The sequence below is a fragment of the Protomyctophum parallelum genome (assembly GCF_964188405.1).
Source record: "Protomyctophum parallelum genome assembly, chromosome: 17".
Classification (NCBI taxonomy): Eukaryota; Metazoa; Chordata; class Actinopteri; order Myctophiformes; family Myctophidae; genus Protomyctophum; species Protomyctophum parallelum.
In genome coordinates, this window is record NC_139719.1 from 20535448 (window position 1) to 20552787 (window position 17340).

Here is a 17340-nt window from a genome sequence, read left to right on the forward strand (position 1 = left end):
ATATCGCCTACTCACACCACAGATAATGAATCTATGGTCCAGAAAAGCTTAATATCAAACGATATATCACGAGTCTCACAACCGTCCGTATCAAGATTCACACCCCATTTCTCATAACATCCGATTCCTCCTCCTCCTGCTCCTCCTCATCATCATCAAGCCTGTACCACTCTACACCAGCTCTAGGCCAACACTAGTCTGGCCTGTACAGCGCAGGGCGGAACTATTAAACAATAGATTTGTTTAATGCGGACATTTTAGTCGATGCACTGCATAACTACTCTCTTTATACAACAACAACATCGCGTATGCTTGTTCTCAGGTTACCATTATAATGCTCTAATGTTCTTCGCATTAAGTTGAAGATTAACCCAATTATCTGTGGTAGTTTATGAGTCACTTACATGTACTGTGTAGTAGTAGTGGGTGATTTCCCTGCACGTCCCGTCTGTGGATCAGCTTCCAGTTGTCACCTTGGCTGCTGCTGCTGCTGCTCGCTGTCCACCCAGCGGCGGTTCTTATACACTGTGTGACAGCAATGTGTGGCTGCTTGTCTGACAATAAGGATATAAGACCCCTGCCTTTGTTTGCCAGATGAAGATGTTTACGTTAATATTGCGTACGTCAGGGAGACGGAGAGGTGCCTGGCTTCACGATGGTAAGTAAGTGTAATGTATAGCCTTGGATGAATCCGCATATATAAATTAGCTATGTGGTGCTACTCTGGTCCATGACCAGAGCCTTGTATCAAGGCTACACTACACTACACATAATGCTATAGAGCTAGATTGATCCATTATAGACCATTTGGTACTGTAGCATAATTGTTTGTGGACTGGACACTATAAGAGTTGAATGAACACTTAGGATTTGTGCTAGCTGTCAGCTGTCAGATAATTAATAAACTATAGCTTAAAAATTGTGCACACATACTGTTTATTTTACACAGTGAAATCTTAACTTAATCTACCTGTCCATATTCGTTCAATAACATCTTTTCATTTGTTTAAAACTGTGCTGTCCTCTCATCTTGAGACTACCTGTTCATGTTTTCACTAATCATCACTATAGCAGATCCATGATGCAATGATCCATGTGTTATGTCTACGTTATGTCCATGTTATGTGAAATGTTGTCTTGTTGCAGTTTTTGTTTTGTTGTTTGTCTCTTGTTTATCTTGGAATTGTATTGTTTTGTCATGTTTTGTTTTGTCTGGTTGAATTGTTTGTAAAAAAATGGTCTTTACGTATGAAGTGTATTTTGTGAATTGCGGACCCCCTTGAAAACGAGATGGTTCATCTCAAGGGATTGTTCCTAATAAAGAATTTCAGACAAACTCTGGGAGTTAACAAATGGAACCAAATTTTGTAAACGAATTAAGTGGATACAAATGGAGTAACAAATGGTCTGGAGATACATTAACAGTAACAGTGAGCTGAGGATTTTCACTATGCATTTCTTTCTGCATTGTTTCCAGGTGTTCGTAGGCTGGTAACTTCCGCCTCCGCCCTGAAGGTGTGTGTTGTTGGAGGAGGGCCAGCAGGATTCTACACCGCCCAAGGTCTGATAAAGGTACAGTACAGTGCTCGTCGCAGGGACAGATTATCCCCCACGACGAGCTCCCCTTGGACGGTATTGATTGATTGATTGACTTATTAACAGTGCAGAATTACAGTACATTTCAAGTACAACTCAATACAAAAAAACTTAACTGTACGACACCATAAAGCATTACACTTGTTTACAATAGGGCGGCAGGGCCCACCATTTTCAATTCATCAAAACATTTAGAGACGTACGAATATAAACAACTATATAGTCAAAACAGGAAATCATCATAGAGGAGGTAAAAAGGGAAAACAAACATACAGTGAGGGAGAAAAGGGGTGTGGGGGGGATTTTACGGGGGCCAGTTTAGAATTTCAGCCGTCCGTAGGTGCCCTTTGAGAGCAGTTTTGAAGGAGAAAAGGGATTTTCATATCTTAATGACATGCATAGGAGCGAAATTAATTTAGTCTCTCGTTTGTGCCGAATCTGGGTTACACATGGTTTGTTGAACTCCCTCTGGTGTTGTGGGTGTGAACTTTGTTGACATTAAGGAAGTATTTAGACAGGTACTACATAGGTATCTTGGTGCTGTAGCGAATCTTGTGGACCAGACCCATTGCAAGATGCTGTACTCTGTCGTCAACCCTAAGCCATTCCAGCCTGTCAAAGTGGGCAGGAGTGGATTCTTAAAAATAAAAATGATCATCTTTTTTGACCTAAATTCAACAAAATCAGTGGCCAATGAAGGGCTTGTCAGGGCTTCAAACCTAGTACCACGCAGGCCCTGGTTTGCCACTGTACAAACATAAACAATGGCAGATCCGGGCACTCAAGGTTGAAAGAGGGCACAGCCTAATTGTTGGTGGCACTGGGCCTGGCGTGCTGCTGTTATGCACAATGCAAATCTGCTAACTACAAACAGCAGATTAAACAAAAGACTGTTGTCTGTTGGAAATGCCTGGAAATGACTCACAAACCATAATTTCGTGAGCCTCAAAAACGTCATGATTTTAGCTGTCTGGTTAAAGAGATGAAAGATGTAGGCTTATGGGCCAGCTGTGTCTGAGAAACGGGTCAGCATTTCTTGAATGCAGACAAGATGAACATTTGGTAGATTTCATGAATCTATATTAAACGTATTTAACAAAAAAAATAAACAATTTATACCCATTTAATTTATAACTCTTTATACCTTTCAATCATCTGTCATTTGTAGATGTTGCTATGTATAGCAACATTCTTTTTATTAATGAATACAAATGTTTAGTTTTTCAGAAAACTGATTTACACTGCATTTTTAGAATCGACCTCATGTCTAAATGGGTTAAATTAAAATAATGTCTGTTTGCTTTCGCGTCCTAGGCTCGACAAGACATGGAGGTGGACATTTATGAGCGGCTTCCTGTCCCCTTTGGCCTGGTCAGGTTTGGGGTGGCCCCTGACCATCCTGAGGTGAAGGTGAGACTAGTCCCAGGCAGCATTCACGGAAGGTGAAGCAAATACAAGTGAATGTGGTATGGGCCTTATCCTCAAACATAAAATGGGAAAGAACCACCCAAACCATTCTTTGGGTGGGGTGTTGCAATAGAACTTGTCAAACCAACCTGGCAAGCCTTTAGTCTGCGTGGGCTGAGGGTATGAAGCAGATATTTGCTGCATTCCACACAACGTAACAATCATTAACCACTTATCATTAGTCTCTAAGGAGAGACTGACTGTTGACATTCAAAGGAAAAAAGGGCGCTGTTTTTCCTTTATGTTTTGCAGATGGGTTCTCACATTGATTAATCATAAACACTACTTTGTTGTACGACCAATAATGAAAATAACCGATCTACAGTAACACTTCTGCATGTGAAGTGTAATGGGTATTGCATAACAGGAGGGGCACGCGTTCCTAATGGCCATCATTATATTTTAATGAACAAGCATGATTGATGTCGAGCTAAGAAAGTTCAGGGATAATTTGACATGATCAGGATATATAGAATACTGCATTTAAGCTCAGCCTCAGTTCAATGTCATGAATATTGTAATTTAGAATGCCATTACAGTTCTTTTTCATGTTGACCGTCTCGTTCTCCTCTCCACCAGAACGTCATAAGCACGTTTACTCAGACAGCGCAGCACGCCCGCTGTAGCTTCTATGGCGGTGTGAACGTGGGACAGGATGTGACTGTGGAGGAGCTGCAGCGCGCGTACCATGCAGTCGTACTGGTGAGAACCGTGTAATGTCATTCAATTATCACTTCCTTTATGCTCAGTGCACAATTGCAACATTTAGTTTGCAACTCAGTGCACACACAAAAGAAACAAAAAATAAATGTATTTTTTCGAGAAATATTGATATTTTGTATTAAGTCATATGACATAGATAGCATACATTCAGCTCAACTTTTATCTATAATAGAGACAGTATCATTGTCCATATTATTTGGAGAAAACAACATTGCACTAATATTGCACTGGGCCATCATGAGTTGAAGTTTAAGCAATACAATGTTGTCAAGCAAAGCAAAGTTCTTTGTTTACCCAGGGAAGTGGACTAAGCCAAGGACTTGTTTACAGCCACACCCTGCTCATAGAATGTCATGGTAGGGGTTCAATGCCTTGCTCAAGGGCACTTCAGCGGTGGTAATTTTAACGTGCCGGTCCGGGGATGCAAACTGGCGACCTTCCGGTATCAAGACCGCTCCGCAAACCGTTCGGCCACCGCTGCCCCGTAAGTAAGTGTGTGTTTGATATGTGTACTGATGTGTACAGTGTGTTCCCTGGTAGAGCTATGGAGCAGAGGGAAACCGGAGAATGGGGGTGCCAGGAGAAGACCTTGCTGGTGTGTACTCGGCCAAAGATTTTGTGGGATGGTATAATGGACTACCCGCTAACAGCCAGGTATTTGGTGTAAAAATTCATCAAATTGTATCTCGTTCTTTGAAATGTTCTTTTACTTTCGGCAAGTGACACTGCCGTAAGATGTTACTATATCTTGCCGTTTCTTGACTTTTGTTTTTGTTTGGGGTTTTTTGTGCCGTTCTCAGCGCAACGTACATCAGATAAATCAGATCTTCTGTTTGTCTCTTCCTGTACTTTTTCCATGAAGTAATCAAGAAATCATAGTTTTTCTCTTCTTCCCTGTTCTGTTTAGTTGAGCCCAAATTTAGACAGTGACACAGCAGTTATCCTCGGCCATGGAAATGTGGCTTTGGATGTAGCGAGATTGCTGTTGTCTCCCGTTGACATTCTAAAGGTAAGAAACAGACTCTGTCTCCTTCCGTTTACTTACACATTATATCCACTCGGTCATGCAGTCGTGTGACTATTGTGAGACCAAGATTGTCCGCCTTGTTGTGAATATGCTCAGTTCCTTGTTTTTTCTCACATGCCAACAAATGGAAGGGATATATGGAGAGTTTTGACAGCTGTAGCAGGACACATTTATGCTTTGAAAACCTTTCCTTTTGTCCTGCCGGCAGAAGACGGATATCACCCAGAATGCCCTGGATGCCCTTGCAGAGAGCAGAGTCAGGAGGGTGCTGCTCGTGGGCAGGAGAGGACCCATTCAAGTAGCATTTTCAGTCAAGGTGTGTTCCAAAACTAGACGGGTCAAATCGTATCAGTTTTTATCCTACCTTGAAATTAGCCTGTAGTAAAAGTACTATTTCACTTTTGGCTGCATAACCAAAGAACCAACTTGAAATGAGAGAAAAAAACTGTCTCAGGTGTTTTTCTGAAGATCAGAGACTGCTTATTTACTCTACCTACTGTCACCGTGCCTTTGTTAAAGGACAACTTTAGTTTTTTTCAACCAAGGTTCATGTTGTAGGTTGTTATTAGAGAAAGTAAAAGATGAGTGTTATTCTTTTTCCATTTGCTGCTTTCTTTCGTTTTAGGGATTTTAGCTGTTTTGTACAGGGGGGCGGGGGCATTCGAGCATGGTGCTAAATATGTATTTTTTTACAAAATATTATGGAGATTTATTTTTTTATTATTTACTATAGCCCTAATAAACCCCAGGAAATTACATCTGGCCACAAATAAATCACAGGATCTACTGAATGTGAAGGTAGCCTACTGGGGGGAAGCCACACTGTGTGTCATAGGCTCAATGTCAGTTTGACACATTCAGTAGATCTCGTGATGTTTTGTGGCCAGATGAAATTTCCAGGGGTTTATTAGGACTATAGTAAATAATTAAAAAAGTAATCGCTATAAAATGTTGTAAAAAAATACATATTTAGCCCCATGCTCGAATGCCCCCGCCCCCCTGTCAAAAACAGCTAAAATCCCTAAAACGAAAGAAAGCAGCAAATGGAAAAAAAAAAACACTCATCTTTTAGTTTCTCTAATAACAACCTAAAACATGAACATTGGTTGAAAAAAACTAAAGTTGTCCTTTAACTCATTCTTACTCGCCACTGTTGCCTTTTTGCGTTCTACAGGAGCTCAGGGAGATGGTGAATCTTCCCGGCACCAGACCCGAGATGGTGACCGCCGAGTTTGAGGGTGTTGCAGAGGCCCTTAAAGGTGTGACGTTTTACCCCTTTTCTCCCCAATTTAGTCGTTAGCCAATTGATTGTGTATTGGCACACCTGCCAGTGAGGAGCCCCAACTGGGAGGACGTAGAGCCTTAATTAATCCTGCCCCTCCCGCACATGTTTCTTTCTTACGTTGGCTTAGCAGCACCCGTTTTTGTCTGCAGAAGTTACTGATGTGACATTTAACATTATTGTTGTAGCTAAAGGAAGAAAATCTGACAAAGTGGACAAAACGAAACACATTACTTTAGTTAATTCATGCCTTATTATTTTGATATTTGATTTCATAAACATAAGAGGTTGATGTAATCTTGCAAATGGGTGTGTAATACTCTGCAAAGGAAAGTGTTGCAAAACACTCCCATCCGTCACTAAGACCAAACTCGTACAATCCTTTTGACCTCGTCCTTGAGTGGAAGGACAGCTTTTAACTTGATGCTGGCCGGCATGTTTTGGCCATGTAATGGCCTTCTGAACCAATAATCTGTGAGGAAAGTGTAGCTGCCTCTTCCAACAACAATGCTGGGATTGCATTTATTGATATTTTTAATATTCCACTGATGACTATGCAATGGATTTGAAGAACAACAAAAACAAAGGAACACTGAACCACTGGATTTCTGTTTTTGTTTAGAGTGTACTTTTAGTTTACCCTAACCAGATTTTTTTTCCAGGCGTCATTAGCCATCTGCCCTTGAGTATACACCAGATGTTTGCCTTGAACTCACTTGCTCTCTTCCATTCCTTTGTGTTTGAGAGTGCATAAACATTGGTTCGTTCACGTAAGAATCCTCATTCGTCCATCCTGTAAATCTGTGTGCTGTTTTTGCAGCATTAAACTGAAACCATCTTAGTGGGGGTCCTGCTAGCAGGGGCAGGGCTCCAGTCTAAAGCCTAGTGCAAGCCTAGTTCAAACCAAAGATGTGCCACAAGACAAAACCATTTTAAGACAGAACCTTCCTTTGTTGTTGAGCTGTTTTGGCACGTGGCACGAGCATTTAGAACGTTATAGAGAAAAATTGCTGCGGTTAAATTACTTTTTAGGATGCCTATACCAGCATGACCCAACAAGATATCTAAAAAACGGTCTAGATTTGACATTTCTGTGCACCTTCATGAACCTCGGTGGATGAACCCTACTGGTTTTGGTGACCACATGGCCTTTCCTCTAGCACCACTCCATACCACATTTTCCAATATACTCGTAGTTTTTATGTTTGTCAGTCACTGCGTGTTTGTTGAAGCAAATTTGATGTAACCTTGCCCCCCCCCCCCCCCCCCAATGTGACCCGCTTCACATCAGAGGTGCCGAGGCCAAGGAAGCGCCTGACAGAGCTGATGCTGAAGACCGCCCTAGAGACCCCCGGAGAGAAGGAGCAGGAGAGGCGCCGCAAGGCCACGCGCGCCTGGTGTCTACGCTTCTTCCGCAGTCCCCTCGCGGTGCTCCCCTCCCCCGACGACCCCAACAGAGTAGCCAGCATCCGATTGGCTGTCAACAGACTTGAGGTGAGCGGCATTGTACCGTCCCAAACGTAACAAAGACGATGCATCGATTATGTACAGATGAGGATCTGTGCCTCAAATATAAGTCTGACTCGTGTGAAGTGAGGGGCGCTATGGGGGAATACACTATATCTTGTGCCACCCTTTATCCCTAAACTTATTTTCCATTTTTTTACAATGGTTAAAATAGCAGATCTACAAGATCACAATGTGTCGATGTAGATCGGCTAGTTGATCTATTTTAAAATGTAGTAAAAAATGTCAAATAAGTTTAGGGGTAAGGGGTGGAGAAAGATAGGGCCCAAAGTCCATAGACTTGGCTGCCAGGTGATGTCACGGGGGGGCATGCAGATTTTTGGGTGGGGCATGAATAAGACAAAACATTAAAAGTCCATAGACTTGGCTGCCACATGATGTCATGTCTGAAAGCCAGACGTTGGAGGGGAGAGCGCCCCTCAAAAAGTCCATAGACTTGACTTCCACATGACGTCACAGGGTGGCATGCTGCTTTTTGGGGAGGGGCATGCTGATGTTTGGGAGAGCATGAATAAGACATTAACATTAAAAGTCCATAGACTTGGCTGCCACATGACTTCATATCTGAAAGCCAGACGTTGGAGGGGCTAGCGCCCATCAAAACATTAGAGTAAAAAGGTCCCTAAAAGAAATATATATATATATATATACACAGTATATTAAAAGGCTGGAAAAGTATACTGCTGTCTCTTCTATAATTGACAGCCGCCATATATGGTGGAGACACTGCTACTTTTACACAGAGCACAGAGCTTATTGTATCATGAAGACATTATGCCATGATTGTGAGATGTAACTTTGACATTGCTGCTGCACCTATAATATCTGTGTGCTACTCCTTTGTGTAGACATGAATACATTGTTAACCCATTTTGGTGTGCATCATGTCTTGCTTTAGCTATTGAAATTGAAATTGCAGATCTACAAGCTCATAGCGCGCCACCAAGTGGCGCGCTATGAGCTTGTAGGTCTGCTATTTTTTTTTAATCGAAGATCGACTGACATAGAAGACATTTTAATCTGATCTCAGGTCAGAATGGGTGTGCATGGGTTCATGTATACAGATAACGTCTGGTCGTCGGCATAGCCACCTGTTTCCCTGTGTTCCGAGCAGAGCGTATCTCTCGTCTGAGGAGCGTCTGGGCCTTAAAGTGTGTTTGTGCGTGCGTGTTCTCAGGGGTCAGGCGAGGGACTGCATGCCGTGCCCACAGGCGAGGTGGAGGATGTCAACTGTGGCTTGATCATCACTAGCATTGGCTACAAGAGCCTCCCCATCGACTCATCGGTGCCCTTTGACCCCCGCAAGGCCATCGTCCCCAACTCCATGGGCCGTGTCCAGCAGGCTGCAGGTGCTTTGCATCAGTGTTTAACCCCTTCTGACCTGAGAACAGATTCTAAAAATATCCTGACAGTTTTCTGAAAAAGCTATGTTTCCATGTCAGTCGTTCTTCGATTAAAAAAAAATAGCAGACCTACAAGCTCGTAGCGCGCCACTCGGTGGCACGCTATGAGCTTTAGCTATTTTTCAATAGCTAAAGCGTAACATGATGCCAACACCAAAAGGGTTTCCCGCCCCAAAATCTCTCTGTTAGGAGTAAAATGACTAAACATAAAACCTCTCCCTCCAGGTCTGTATTGTAGTGGATGGCTGAAAACGGGCCCAACCGGAGTGATCGCCACTACAATGAACAACAGCTTCGATACAGCACGCACCCTTCTGGAGGACATTGACTCAGGGACCCTGGACGTGTCCGCCACCAAGTCTGGCTCGCAGGGAATCGGTGCTCTGTTTGAGAAGAGAGGTGAACAAGAAGTTCACTCACTTCACTCACTACTTGTGTGTCTTATCTTTGTTTGTCCAGGTGTTGAGCAGTCTCTGCGGTGTCAGTCAGATAATTGAAGTTAAAATAAAATAGAAATTACGAATTTAACCCATTAAGACCGGAGGCCTTTTTCTGATAAATTTATGTTTCTATATCAGTGGTTCTCAAACCTTTTCATGTCAAGGACCCTGAAGATTATATGGATTTAGTCAGACCCCCCCCCCCCCCCATCTCATTGTAAATGGCTGGAGGGTTCCTTTAAGTCAAGAAAGGTTATAATTTGACATTGATAAGAGAGTATTCACTCCTATTGCCACAAACTTTACTTCCAATCATGTTAAAAAACCCATGTTCATGGCCACATCAATGGCAGATTATTATTAGACAGTGAGACGTCTTATCGTACCCTGTACAGTTTAAGTTGCTCGATTCAGTAATTAGATATTCATTTTAGCTGCCCTTTAGATGCCATATTAAAAATGTGATTTTCTTCTAATAGTTTTTTTTTTTCCCCCCTTTTCAAACTATTGTGGTTTGTAGGAGTGAAGCCTGTGACTTTCTCAGATTGGGAGAAGATTGACAAAGAAGAGACGAACAGAGGACGGGCAAAGGGAAAACCACGGGAGAAACTGCTTGACGTGGAGGAAATGCTTCGTCTGGCCAGGACACAAACGTAGCGATTTGCTACTCACGACTCGAAATGACACTAGAAATCTGACCAGTCTGAAGGTGCAACAGCGCCCCCTGTTGGTACTCTAAACATAGGGGCGGACATAGGGACATTGCTGTTCTTTGGAGTGGTTGTACCACTCAAAAACACACTTGGCCTGTCACAATTATGACTAGGCTACATAATCTTCTAATCACAATTATTCACATCTAATCATAATGATTTGAGAGTAACAATAATTGTTACTCTCAAATAATATGCCACAGACGAATAACAGTTTAAGTCCACACTAATTATCCATAATGTATGAATGATGGATAAGGGGTCAGGACAACGAGGCCTTTTCGTGGAGGGTCAGAATAGAATTTGGACTTAAACAGTTTTTCGTCTGTAGTATTATCATTTCCATGTAAATTAATTTTCAAACATTTTCAAAAATAGTGGAAATGGCACATCTACTGTACAAGCTCAAAATGTATAGCTATTAAATGTGTTTGTAATATCTGCCCCATGCAACTTTTGTTCATCTGCCCCATGCAACTTTTGTTCATCTGCCCCATGCAACTTTTGTTCATGTTCCAATGGTCAACGTCAGAAAACAAAATGTATTGTTAATTGCAATTATTTGAGTGACAATGAAGTACAATCTAATGATTGTGACAGCCAGTCGTTGGAGGCAGCATCGCATTTTTAGGACCATCCAGACTTTGCTGATCACCATCAATCTAGGAATCTGAAAAAGCACTTAAAGAGCCTTATAATGAAGAGATTCCATATGCTGTGTATATTTGGAGGAAATAGTGACTGAAAAGTGTTCTTGATTATTCTTTTTATTAATTTCATTTATACAAAAAAAAATATATAGCTGCCTAGTCCTGTCATGGATAACATTTCCTGATCACAATTGTGACCATACTCCACTGTACATTTTGTTCCAATTTATAGGACATTAAAATAAATGCCTAAAAATGCCCATTCTTTTTAATGATCCAGTACCGTACAATTGAGGTGTTTTTACTTCAAGTAAGCCTTATTGCCGAGCCATATTTCTGTAGCGTGAGGCAGCATGATGTACAAGTACACCCCCTGGACATGACGCCAGTATGTTGGAGGGAGCTTACCCCAATCTAACCCTTGACCCTGGTGCTAAGCACGGAGGCACTGGGTATGACCCCGGGCCAGGGATTGAACCCCGACCTTCCAGTCTCAGGCCGGACACTAGCTACAAGGTCACTAGGCTGGTGTTCTTATTTTATTGAAGTATTAACCATTTAAAGTACTTTTACTTATATTCCACTACATCTGAGGTAAATATATTGTATAATCTACAATTATTTGAAAACTTTAGTTACTAGAGTTGTATTTATTACAAAACATACCTGCACTTCAGCCCCATTTATCCTTGTGCCATTTGAAAATAGCCGATCTACAACATTCTGCATAATGATTACTTTCAAAGTATATTTTGAATTCTGTATTGATACTTTTACTTGAGTAAAACTAAAATGTATTATATGAGTATTTCTTTGATCACAAACATTCTATTTCTAGGTCATGGCATTATCAAGATCAGTATCATATTGTAGGCATTATTTCACATTCCTAATTTTGTCAGTGTTTTCACAGACTTCACTTAAGATGATAAATGCGGAATATCAGACCAAGATAATAGAATAAACTGAAAACTGAATTTAAAAAAAGAAGAAGCTTTTATTATATTAACCAGAAGTGCTGATATGGATGCATGTGGTTCACAGGTTGTTAATAAATCCCGTAGCTGTGCGCCTTCCCATCTCTGTAACGGTCCAGGTAGCGGAGGGGTTGTCTGTGAGGGTACTTGACTTGTGGAGGATGGTAGACAGGTGGCCTTATGAACTCAAATACTGGCTCCTTCATGTCTGTGGAGAACGCAAGTCAAACCTCTATTTAAAAAAAAAAAAAGACTACAGCAGACACCAATTATAAAATAAATGTAATCTAACAGGCAACCTCAAAACTATTATACATGGCGAATACTACTGAATGATTTTATAAACGCATCCAGAACTGTTACAGTCAAAAGCCACGCAACAGACCACTCACTGTGTGTGTGTGTGTGCGTGTGTGTGCGCGCAAACTTACCGAGTGTATTGTGGAAGGTGTTGGTAACGGACTCATCCCACTGGCATTGGAAGAAGGCCAGACCAGCTGGAGTCATTGTGTCTTGATGCTTCCTATAGAAGTCCACCGTTTTAAATGTACGATCTTCCAACGAGTGGCTGGACAAGGAGAGAGAGAGAATACATGTGGGTCATGTTTGTATGCATGTTATCAAAGACTTGCCTTCTTTTATTGACACTCTACTCTACTTTCCAAGCTTATCCAAATGTTTATTTTATTACCAGCTATGCTTATCCATCATATCTATATCACGGCATTACCAGCTATGCTTATCCATCATATCTGTATCACTGCAGGAACTTTTACTATACCAAATTGCCAACAATACTGCAATACCTGCACTAATTATAATACGTCAGGGATTGGAGAGCTTTAACACTAGTTAGAATAAATGTTGCAAGTTGCAACATTTGGACATCAGCATGCGAATGCATAAACAGCATGCCAAGTAGCAATATCAATTAATGTCCTTAGAAAGAAAACCTGTAATAGAACAAAATATGTACGGTTAGTGCGTTTCTCACCATGGGGAAGGCCTGACGTCTCCCTGGAAGTCGATGGGTGCTTCCTGTTTGAACAGGACGTAGACGTAGCGGTGGAAGCCCGTACCTTTGGCAGGGAAGGGCGCGAGGTAGTCACACAGTACCTCTCCTGACTGCACTGCTCCCCCTGGGATGTTTCCCCTGGAAAGGCACAGTCAATGAAGAGTTCCCCCCCTTCCCGTCAGTCGGGATGAACCAAATAAGGTGGTGGACAAAACACAAAATGGTTCCAATTGGATTGACAAACACCAACAAACAAAATCTGTCCACGTGGCGCAGAGAAAAGCCCACCACCGCAGAGACGAGTGCCAAATGCCAATAGAGGGTATGCACGTGACATCATCATCAAACCAGGAAGTTATGCAGGAAGGCCTACTGAGTGGCAAAAAACTACTTTCTGGCCTTGACAACCCATACATCCACACAGAAAAGTCATATCTGATTGCATTAAACAACGTTAAACAACGTTAAACTCACTTTGCATGTTGCTTTGCCACTCGATTTGCCATTCACTTTAAGCATGCGCATACCCTCTATACCCCAAATCTCGGCCACTCGCTCACTCACACTCGGTCACTCCAGCATGGTGGTGTTACGGTGTAATTGGTGACCTGCTGAAATATGTGACAATCGTGTAGAGTCTGTAGACTATCAGTGTCCGACTGTAAATCGTTGCAGTTTAGCAGAGTTCAACCTAGCGGTATTCAGGCCACCAATTCGAAGACATCCATGTATTAAAGTTGTGTGATGTCCACAAGATGGTTACACATTTCGGCAGGTCACCAATTTCACCACAACACCGCCATGCTGGAGTGATCGAGTGAGTGGCTGAGATTTTGGGTATTGGAATTAGGCTGTAGTTGTTCAAATCTGACTTGGCTGGGGAATTCTTTTTTTCTTTTTTCTTTTTTTTATCCCACGATTTTGTAACCCAGTTTTCTTTTCACCCAGTGCCAATTATCTAATGTAATCCTGGGCGCTACACTTCCTCTGCCAACCTGGGGAATTCTAACTAATAATTGGACGTTGTTAAGGGGTGAGAAGCCAGGCAGGGACAGCGAGACTTGACTTCAACAGGTTGGTCTGGACACATGTTCGGCAGGGAAAGGAGTTGAGGGGGTTATTGTTTTCCTCCGCATGCGATTGCATGTGGCTGCTGAATCTCTCAAAATGACTGAATTCCAACCACCTGTGTGAGTGCGAGTGTAATAAAGGACTTTGCTTACTTACACTAGCCAATGTACATACTCCCCCTCACTGTCCAGGAGATGCTCATCTGTTAAAACAAATAAAATAGTCAATTTCTTTGTGAATCCAACAGTAGCCTGGCCATACATCGCCTCCATGTGGATCTTAAATAGAATGCATAATATGGTGGTGGTAAGATCCTTCAGTGACTCAAACAAAAGGACATTCTTACCCTTTAAAAAGGGTTTTAAGATGCATGTAGAGTAGGTGACACTGGTGTTGTGAGACTCACCTGGACAGGTGAGCAGCAGTGTCCATAGAGAACCTTCCTCTGCCTCAAAATGTATATGGGGAGCAGAAGTAGCCTACATGGAATAACATAGTACAGTAAGAGTGTATGAATAACTTTTTTTTTTTTTTAATACAATGGGTGTCTGCATAATCTGCAGACAAAAGGAGGGATGAAATACAGAAGTGAGACACGTGAATATCTAAATAGGAGTAAAACTAAAACTCTTTAACCTACTTCAATAGGCGTTAGATGATTCCCATAATGCACTTGAGAACCGTCCTGGCCATAGGTGACCTGGAGTGAGACGGCAGGAACAAAATAAGCCATGGGGAATAAATCTTTGAAGACGCCATAGTGGTCTGCCAGTCTCTGAATGTGAAACGGACGGCTGGTCTTCTTCCAGGTGTCCTGCACTCTATCTAGAGAGATCTTGACTGAAAAAGAAAACAATAGATTTGGTTTTGAATTATTTTTTCAGAATTTCGGAAATAGTGGCTATATTGCACATTGATTGGAAGCTGAAAATGCTGTTCTTTTTTGAGACATTCGACTACAAACCACATTACAAATTAATTAAACTGAATTGTTTAAAGTTTAAAAGATTATGCGTTTACATCGGTCTGGGCAGACTTACAAGATCGCAGACGGGTTGCCCTCTCTAGGTCCACATCTTTCTTGTTGGCCTTCACAATCTGCCTCCTTTCTCGCGTCTCTTTAGTCCTTGAAGGACGGCGCTGTGGCAGTCCGATGTTTACCCGCTCCGCACCTGCAAAGCAGCACCAGACATAGGGTTGGGATCATTTGGGTTTTCAACGATTCCGGCTCCTTAACCTATTTTAAAAAAAATAAGTTTTCTAAATCATGACAATTTTCTGAAAGATTTGAGGCACATTTTAACGATTTAAAAAAAATAGCAGACCTACAAGTTCATAGCGTGCCACTCGGTGGCGCGCTATGAGCTTGTAGATGTGCTATTTTTCAATAGCTAAATTATAACAATGTATGTAACCACCAAAAGGGGTTCCCGCTCAAAATGGGTTAATGATTCCCTCTAAACGGTGTACAAATGGAACGGTTCCATTTGTACACTCGGGATTAAGAACCACCAGTATTGTAACTGCAATAATTCCAGACCAGAAGTGATGGAAACGATTCTGGTGACTCAATGTCGCGCTGTGAGCTTTACAAGGATTGTGCATTACATTCACACACATTCATGGACCGATGGTGGAGGAAACCATGCAAGCAAGGCACCAACCTACTCATTGGGAGCAATTAGGGGTTCAGTGTCTTGCTCAAGGATACTTCGACACCAACTCTGAGGGAGCCCAGGATCGAACTGGGAACCTCATGGTTGCCATCCATCGGGCCACTGCCGCCACAATGTAGATCTGCTATTTTTGCAGATGTTTTATGAAGTATCGAGGGTTTAAGTGGTACTGAATTTGCAGGTCAACAAAAGCTAATTCATCCTGGTTACAGTGCATGACAGAGGACAATTTCACGATAACTTTAAATCTCTGCCGATAAGATTATTGTGAGTGTTTTATTAGGTGGTTCATAGTTACCGTGTTCAGGGTCTTCTTTCTCCACGTGCCCCCTGTAGGTTTTCCACCACACATCCTTGTCGTTTTCTTCTTGAGCTTTTCTCAGGTACCGGGTGAAGCTGCGGTACTTCTCCAGCGATTCCAGATTTGTGGACTCAATGTCCTCGTTAGGCATTGGACCCATTGGGGGCGTCAAGCGGCACAGAAATGCTGTTATTCATAAAACAACATCATTGTAAATAGAATGGCAATTATTAGTCTATGCGATCTAGAAGCTAGCAGCAACCATATATATATATATAGTGTAGCGGCCAGCTATGGCTTCAGTCAATAGGACTGTCTTGGGGGTGGGACTTCCGGGACTGGGAAGTGAGTGACGGGGGCCTATGTGTACGCTCTGTGTGGGTAGTGAGGGTGAGAGTACATGACTGACTAGTATGAGCACAAATGCTGTTGTTACACTGTTGATCGTTGGGTTAATAAAGAGAGATCTTTATCATTGGAACTACGTCTCTGCCTCCGGTTCCTGGGATCGTTACTATATATATATATATATATATATATATATATATATATATATATATATATATAGCTCAGCGATGGAATGGCAGAGATAGTTAGAGATGATGTTTAGAAAATCTCAACCTCAGGCCTGGGCCAGTAGTCTGGCCAAAACCACAAAATCAGTGGTCCGATCGTAGACTCCTCAAACATTTTTAATTTCAAGGACTCCCAGTTTGGTGGTATGCATTATGCCACAATAACTCTCGAGTGTGTACAAACAAAATTACCAAATGGAAGGGTCCATTTCGTTCCATTAGTACACCTTCAGAGTAATACAGATCTGCAAGGGTCCCCTCAATTGGTTCCTTTCCCTTACCATCAATAATTTAGCTAAGAACCCCCAAGCAACGCCATCTGCATCCAAGTTGTAATAACAACACTTGACATTATAGCTATTGTTGCTTGCGGATAGGTAGCCATGGTTCATGACTCTAATCATACATGGCAGTCATGTTTCAGGGCTAGCGGATAGGGACCCCTGGAACCCCTCAAGAACTCCTGGGAGTTCCCAGACCCCACGTTGAGAACCACTTCCCTAATATTCTCCTATCTCAATCTCACCAATATATTCTGACAATGAGGATGATAATCAGATTGAAGGGAAATAACCAAATGACACCCCACCTCAATGACAGCTTAGCTCTGGTGCAGACCAGAGCTAATGACAGCTATAGTATTGATCGGTCCCCCACCAAAGTAACACGATCTAACAAAATAGACCCAGGCATTAATCATAACCTGGTGGTACTTTATATTTCATCATTTATTAATCCTCTTACCCGTTGTGCCAAACGGCCTAGCATTATTGACCGCTACATCTGTCCCTGTTCGCAACGCCAGAGTGCAAACCATGCGCAGCGCCATCTTGGATGATGGACGGAGGGGAGTGACCATATAATATCTATGGGAGTGACTGACTGTGTGACGTAACG

At 42.2% G+C, this 17340-nt stretch overlaps 2 protein-coding genes across 2 annotated transcripts; one reads left to right on the forward strand and one right to left on the reverse strand.

Annotated features, from left to right (window-relative positions):
* The first annotated feature begins 300 nt into the window (after positions 1-300).
* On the forward strand, positions 301-10905 carry fdxr (ferredoxin reductase). Its single transcript, XM_083787878.1, has 12 exons — positions 301-658; positions 1478-1572; positions 2911-3006; positions 3643-3765; positions 4327-4440; positions 4694-4795; positions 5022-5129; positions 5988-6072; positions 7387-7589; positions 8800-8971; positions 9251-9424; positions 9986-10905. Exons 1-12 carry the CDS (start codon positions 595-597, stop codon positions 10120-10122), a joined length of 1473 nt encoding a protein of 490 aa, XP_083644004.1. The 5' UTR covers positions 301-594; the 3' UTR covers positions 10123-10905.
* Positions 10906-11812: 907 nt separating this feature from the next.
* Positions 11813-17277, reverse strand: mrpl38 (mitochondrial ribosomal protein L38). Its single transcript, XM_083788343.1, has 9 exons — positions 17188-17277; positions 15866-16054; positions 14932-15063; positions 14532-14731; positions 14298-14370; positions 14048-14093; positions 12800-12958; positions 12237-12373; positions 11813-12013 (listed from the first exon to the last, which is right to left on the reverse strand). The coding sequence occupies exons 1-9, from the start codon at positions 17270-17272 to the stop codon at positions 11877-11879; spliced, it is 1158 nt and encodes a 385-aa protein (XP_083644469.1). The 5' UTR covers positions 17273-17277; the 3' UTR covers positions 11813-11876.
* Positions 17278-17340: the final 63 nt, after the last annotated feature.